The sequence below is a fragment of the Ammodytes marinus genome (genome assembly GCF_949987685.1).
Source record: "Ammodytes marinus genome assembly, contig: scaffold_34, whole genome shotgun sequence".
Taxonomy (NCBI): Eukaryota; Metazoa; Chordata; class Actinopteri; order Uranoscopiformes; family Ammodytidae; genus Ammodytes; species Ammodytes marinus.
In genome coordinates, this window is record NW_027648438.1 from 207,501 (window position 1) to 215,000 (window position 7,500).

Here is a 7,500-nt window from a genome sequence, read left to right on the forward strand (position 1 = left end):
AAGGGATTTATAAAGCCTAACATATCCTGCCGTGCAATAGCCTCTGGACACCACAGGATGGCGCTCGTAACACAAGAACTGTAGTAACGATAGTAGTAAAATAAAGTGGCTAAACTTAATGTCCTCTGGCTAAACGTCAATGGTGGTCTCGTTAAAAAGGTGAGTAAGACCCCTGTTTAATTTGAAAAAGGTTTGTAACTGAGTTTACATGTGTTTAGCCACCAAAGCCCGGCTGCACTGTCTATCTGGACACAGGCTACTGCTGTCAGTCAGTCACTGCCTCACGTAACTTCTGGCTGTAGCCCGTAATACACATGTTCGCCAGTCATATTCTCCGTGAAATGCGTTATTTATTTTGGGGGAAATGCTTTGTTAGCTCGGTGGAACTGTTTTTAAACATGTTGGGTGATTACATTTAATGTTTGTACAGCGTGCGCAATGTTTTCTGACTTTGTATATTGCTAGCATAACAGTAGCTCTGTGGCTAACAGCTGCCGCAGTCTCCCGTTGCTCGTATCCTTGGTCCGACTTCCCAGTACAATTTGAACGCACCGTTAAAGCCAAATTCTGTCGTTGCTAGGTCGTATCCTTGGTAGTTCCTATTGACTGGAGTACTGAACTACGTTTTCATTACATAAGAACCTTATGGGTTTGCGATGGGTATTCCAGTTATTATATGAGGTCTCAGGTGTTGCTATGGAAACAAGTTGTTATTGGTTCGAAAACAATCTAATTTGATCGCAAAAAGGCATGAAAACATAAATGAGTGGCCTAATTATTATTTTTATTAGTAGGTGACTATGGTATAAGCGGGTTAATGCCCTTCGAGGTGTCCATGTATCATGGATTAATGGACACCGTGGAGGCGAGAACTGTCCGACGCGCAGCGGAGGACAGTTGCCTTCACGATCATTCGGTCAATTATGTCACGTTTAATGCAACATTTACATTGTATGAGATATCTTTGTTATGACAACTTGACATAAGCTGAGACAAAATATCTTGTCCATGTCATGGTTATGTCGACATTAACCAATAACATGACCTGTCATAAACATGTCATAGTAGGCTAATCGCTATAAAGAGCTCTTATTTATTTTATCTCTTTATTTTTAATTGTTTTAGTTTTACAGTCTGTAGTGTTTTCTCTCTGATGATGGCGTTTCCTCAGCGCAGTTTCCTTCCTGTTTTTAATGAATTTCTTGTTTTGGGGTATGGATGGGTGGGAGGGGGAATGTGTTTGCATGTATGCATATCTCTGGGTGGGGGATGTGGGGGGGGGGGGGGGAGTTGTATTAAGCACTTTGTGTTACATTTGATTGTATGAAAAGTGCTATATAAATAAAGTTTGAGTTTGATTGAAAGCATTATTATGGCTTTATACAGCAGACAACATGCTCCCTCTCATGTGCTATTGCTTAATTGTTCCAGAGGTGGTGAGGAGCAGTTAGGGATTCAGATTACTTGACACTATACTGTAGAGTGTTTGTGAGTGTGTATGTGAGCAAGTACATTTGGTACGGCTAAGTATGGTGACCCTGCTTACCATTTATTTATTTATTTTGTATTGTACTTATTTATCTATTTTCTTCTTTTCGTTTTTCTATATTAGTGTACTACATGTTCAAGTGAGTGGGGCGGGTGGGATATTTTATCTGATCTTACTAACGCCTTACAATCATGTGATCCTCTCCTCTCCCTCACAGTCATTACCTGAGACCGGTTTACCTGTCCTCTGAGGCCCCGCCCCTAGCTCACCTGTGTGCCAGGTGTTAGTCTGTCTGCTGCTGTTTGACTGACAGACCTTCAAATGGCAGCTGCTCCTCCAGAAGGTTCCCTGGCTGCTCCTCCAGAAGGTTCCCTGGCTGCTCCTCCAGAAGGTTCCCTGGCTGCTCCTCCAGAAGGTTCCCTGGCTGCTCCTCCAGAAGGTTCCCTGGCTGCTCTAGAAGGTTCCCTGGCTGCTCTAGAAGGTTCCCTGGCTGCTCCTCCAGAAGGTTCCCTGGCTGCTCCTCTAGAAGATTCCCTGGCTGCTCCTCTAGAAGATTCCCTGGCTGCTCCTCTAGAAGATTCCCTGGCTGCTCCTCCAGAAGGTTCCCTGGCTGCTCCTCCAGAAGGTTCCCTGGCTGTACCGCAACTTCCACAAGGTCAGTAAAAATTTACCATTATTATGATTATTTTGATAAATTATGAGGTACTTTTTTTTCTTATTATTAAACTTAAATCTTGGATGTTTTAAGATTGTTTAACTTATAGATATCATCATCAGCTTTTGCGGGTCTCTTGTCTGTGATGAATGTGTTTTGTTGTGTATTATCTTTATTTTGTTCTGAGCTGCATTTTATACAGTACATAGGGACAGCCGGCGCAAAGTGGTTTTACCTGATCATGTCTACGGGACCTGAGATGGTTCATTTGGACGTTTAGTGATTTCTGTAGGTGACTGAATAACTTGTGCGTGTGTGCGCAGTGTGTGTATGATGCAATTATGAGAAGCCTGTAAGTGCGTAACATGCTGCATTCCAAACATTGAAACCAAAATACTCAATGTCAAACTGTTTACATTTTCAGATCCAGACCTGGGATGTGGGAAATGTGCCCTCATTCACATCCAAACAATCAACAAGACCACAGCCAGTGGCCTCCGTAAACTAATCATCGTCAACAAGCTGGACTTTCTTCTGATCACTGAGATCTGGCAACCACACAATAACGATTCATCTCTCAAACGAACAACCCCCGACGGATACAAATACCAGTACAAACCGTCAGGTGGCCTCGCTGTTATACACAATAAGGATTTCAGGTTCACAGAACTCACTTTTCCCCCAGTAGAATCCTTTGAATTACTCGCTTTCAAAGCCATCTGCACAACTGTACTCCTCATTTACAGGCCACCTGAACCTATACCTCCCAATGACTCATATGGCAAGTTCTTAGTAGATTTGACAGAACTCCTCACAAAAGCCTCATCCCCCTCTACATATCTGCTCATACTCGGTGACTTTAATAACATCCTGGACTCAGAACAAAGGCTCGAATCTGACTTCACATATCTACTGGAAAAATTTTCTCTGACCCATCATGTCACCTCCCGCGCTCACCTTGTGTGTTGCTCAAACCTGCCGGTAGGCAATGTCGGGGAAGGATCAAGGTGGCCCAACCTCTACATAGAACATCCTCCCCTGTTTGATGAATTCATCATGTTCACCATCCCTCCCCCCAGCCCAGCTGATGATCTCACAGACCAGATCAACTCCCTCTTCCTGGAAACCAAGAGCATTCCTCTGCTGCCCACCATCCTGCTATCCAACGTGCAGTCTATCAAGAACAAGATGGACAAGCTGAGAGCTTGGGTCAAACCCAACCAGAAAATCAGGGAACCCGACCTTGTAGCGATCACTGAAACGTGGCTCAAGAAAACTGACCAGGATGACTACAGCATAACTGGGTTTAGCGGCCCCTTTCGGCAGGACCGGTCACAAAAAATGTCGGGGATGAGTCGAGGTGGAGGAGTGTGTTTTTATGTAAACAAGCGGTACTGCCAGGACGTCGTTATCACGTCTTGGGCAAAGCTCTGCACTCCTCATATTGAACTCTTGACCATCTCACTGCGCCCTGATGACAAAAAGTCGATACTTTTCTTCACGGTTGTTTACATTCATCCGGGAGCCAAACGAGACAAGGCGGGAGAGATCATAGATATCCTCACTGACCGACTCAACTCAAAATACCCGGATGCCCCCAAGTTCATCCTTGGAGATTTTAACCAGTGTAGAGATATCCACGGATACACTCTGAAGACTTATGACCAATATGGCACTTTTGCTACAACTCAAAACACAACACAAACCCCCGTAGATCGGTGTTATGGATCTGTGAAAGGCGCTTATGAGTCTGCTCTAAGGGACGCCGTCGGGGGGTCAACCCATAAAAGCCTGTATTTGACGCCCAAACCTCATTCAGGAGCCTCGAGTGAGGAGAGAGGGGACAGTGTGGAGAGTGAGGAGAGAGGGGAGAGAGGGGACAGTGACTAGAGTGTGGCGATAGACTACGATGTAAAAATCTGGTCAGAGGACAGTGTCTCAACTCTCAAGGCATATCCAAATTAGGCTGCTACCTAGGGGGCAAAGTGATTTTATGGGCATGGAATGTTATAAAAAGCTGTTTACCAGAAATGATATCTAGAACTTTCAAGGATCACAATATGTTGTAAAAATGCTATAAGGAGTTTTACTTACTCTGGCTTTATCCAATATCTAGATTTTTGGTTTTTAAAGAGATGCAAATCTGTGCATAATTTGTGAAATATGCCACATTTGCGTATATATTAAAATATTTGAGATTATTTTAGAAAAAAACTTCAAAACAAAAAAGTATTGTGTTAATGGCAAAGTTTCATGATATCTATAAGTAAAAATAAATATCAATTATACCCTCACATTAAACCCATACTATCTATGATTAAACCATGGTTCCGATTTTCTATTCCGGCCCCCTGTAGCTTTCCAGCAGGTAGTTGACCAGGTTGTCCACCCAGGTTGGGATCCTGGAAGGTCCTGGATATCATTTCTGGTGAACAACCTTTTACAACAGCCCATGTCTGTTTTCAGAAAAAAAGTGAGTTTTGCCCCCTGGGTGTGCTTTGCCCCTGGAGCAGTTTGGGGTTAAGTGTCTTGCTCAAGGACACAACGGTAGAGATGGTGGGCAGTGCGGCACCGTAGATGTAATACTACATTTTAAAAGCACAGGGACTGGGATTGCTTTTTTATCTATTTTTTTAAACTTCTGACAATATTGATGAACTTTTGACATGGTGTGTCTGTTACAGATTAGAACACTGGGAGGGGCTCTCAGAAAGTATTTTTGTGTCTGTTGGAAACTGTGTCTGAGCAGGGGTCCAAACTGTGTCTGAGCAGGGGTCCAAACTGTGTCTGATCAGGGGTCCACTTTATATAACTTTATTGTTTATGTTTTGGATGGTGATGGTAATATATCATGACATCACTTCTCTGTGTGTCCTATAGTGTAACAGGAGTATCCTGGATATTCTCTTTAATTATGTAAATAGTGAAACACACCATGACTCAATCAGCTGTTTATATAGTGAGTGACTAAACCTATATTGGGGAAAAGGGACATGCAATATTCCTAGAACTGATTTTATTTTTTTATTTTTTTTTATTAGTGTATTTCAGGGACATTGCACACTAATCAACATTCAAAATGTAAGTGAGCCAGAGTAATAATAATACAGTTGAAAGAAGTGTCCTTATATGTTCTGCTTAACATTTACCTTTAGTTTAAACAACGTCCTTAGAGACATGTTAAGTAGAGTACGCCATTAGTTATTTTTTAGACTTTTGTTTTTGTGTTAATTTTCAGTTGTGTGTTTGTGTTCTTTAACAAAAAAAATCAAAAATACAAAAAGTATAAAAAAAAGTGACAATAACATGTGAGGGTAATTATGAAAATAATGTTTGTTTGTATTTTTATATGGGAGATGAATCACTGTTATTATTTCCTGCCTTTTTAAACTGGTAGGAGCTGGAGAGAAACAGCTTTATGTTTTATTCTGTAAATAAATTCTCAGGGAAATGACAATGAAGGAAATCTTGAATTGTGATTATATCCACAACAAGCAATTTGACACATTTTGGTTTATATGAAATGAAGGTTTGAATCACTGTGAGAATAAACTTAATTAATCAAAGTTTCCTGTTTCTCTGTCATTATTGATTTGTTTGTATTTTTTCAACACAAGAAATGATGAAGGCAGTTGCAGAATGACCTCTAGGGTCAGTAAGTGGCTCGAATAAGACAAAACTCCCTCTCTGCTTTATAGTACCGGTAAGTCCATTTGAGTGTGAGTGTGTGTGTGTGTGTGTGTGTGTGTGTGTGTGCGTCTCTCTCCCTGTGTGTGTGTGTGTGTGTGTGTGTGTGTGTGTGTGTGTCTCTCTGTGTGTGTGTGTGTGTGTGTGTGAGAGAGTCAGTGTGTTATATATTTTATTTATAAATATTTTTATATTTCAACGATTATATGTTGCTAATTTTATCTGTTATGTTTTTTCAAATTAATTTTATTGTTAGACGTATTTTTTTACTTTGCTTTTATTTTCTATGCACATTGTAAAGCACTTTGGAACCCTGTCTGTGAAAAGCGCTGTATAAATACATTTAACTTACATGGACCTATTATAAAGGGGTAAATGCCGGTAGCGTACTAAGCTTAATTTTTAATTTTTAAACGTATACACTTAAACGCTAGAAAAAGCCACTTTAAAAACTTAACATACACGATTAAGACTAACACATGAGTAAGACTACTAAAGTCAGGGTAAATCATGGACCTATTATATTATAAAAGGGGTAAATGCGGATACTTAGCTTATTTTTTTATTTTTAAACTTGAAACACTTCAACTTAAAAGCTAGAAAAAGCCACATTACACACTTCTCACACACGTTTAAGGCTAACACATGAGTTAGGCTGCTATAGTGAGGGTAAATCATGGACCTATTATATATTATAAAGGGTTAAATGCTGCTGGTATTTAGTTTATATTCACAATACACTATATAAACGTAAACACTTTTATAGCCACATAACACACTTCTCACACATGAGTAAGGCTGCTAGAGTCAGGCTAGTCTGGCATGACCACTTCCGCCAGCGTCTATTCGCTTGCGTCGAAAAGCTACGCAGCCCTGACGCAGCCCCCTCCTTTTCCGGTTGCTGGCTTTCCCCTATTGTGATCCCCCTCAAATTAAGAAACAATTCACTCAGTCAACCCGTGTGCTTATGTGCAGTGCTCTCTCTCTCTCTCTCTCTCACTCTCACACACACACACACACACACACACACACACACACACACACACACAGGGTGTGAGAAGTCACATTACTGTAGACCAGGGGTTTTCAAAGTGTGAGAGAGTGAGCCCCCCCTCAGAGAACAAATTTCAGCGGAGCCCCCCCAAAAAAAATATATATTATTTTACAAATTTAAACATGTTTTTGAAACATTCTAAACATTTTTGTGCGTTTTTAAACACATTTAATACATTTGAACATCTTAATCCAGTGTTTTAATCCTGCTTCCTTTGAGCGTGGATAATACTGACTGAGTGTGCATCGGAGTGAGAAAGATAGGCAGACAGACTTGCCCAAATTATTGACTAGTTAAATGTCATTCACACACCCAGTGTTTTTTCGCTAGTGCCTCCAATGTCCTGCTGGAGGAGAATAGTAGCCAGTGGAGAACCAGACCCTCCTAGGGGGGTCCAGGGGTATGCCCCCCAGGGAGATTTTTTTTCACCTTTTTAAAGTGAAATGCATGAATCTGGTGCACTTTGAGAGGACAATTAAGAGGCTAAATATGAGGAATTTTGTGTGAACAAATAATTTGGAGACACTGGGTCTGATGAATTAGAAGCTATTGAAGAAGGACACATGGATTTTCTATAAAAATATTAATTTAAAATAAACAAAATGTATGCAGGGT

General features: G+C 40.9%; 1 protein-coding gene across 2 annotated transcripts in view; it reads left to right on the forward strand.

The window, feature by feature from the left end:
• Positions 1–5,634, forward strand: part of LOC307270550 (uncharacterized protein) — a 9,712-nt gene extending 4,078 nt beyond the window's left edge. Inside the window, exons 3-4 of one of the 2 annotated variants that reach the window (XM_080054431.1) lie at positions 1,707–2,144; positions 2,569–5,634. In XM_080054431.1, the coding sequence (XP_079910557.1) occupies positions 1,811–2,144; positions 2,569–4,034 (1,800 nt within the window). In that variant the 5' untranslated portion in view covers positions 1,707–1,810 and the 3' untranslated portion in view covers positions 4,035–5,634. The remainder of the gene's footprint in view (positions 1–1,706; positions 2,145–2,568) is intronic. The other variant, XM_080054432.1, reaches the window with a different exon arrangement.
• Positions 5,635–7,500: the final 1,866 nt, after the last annotated feature.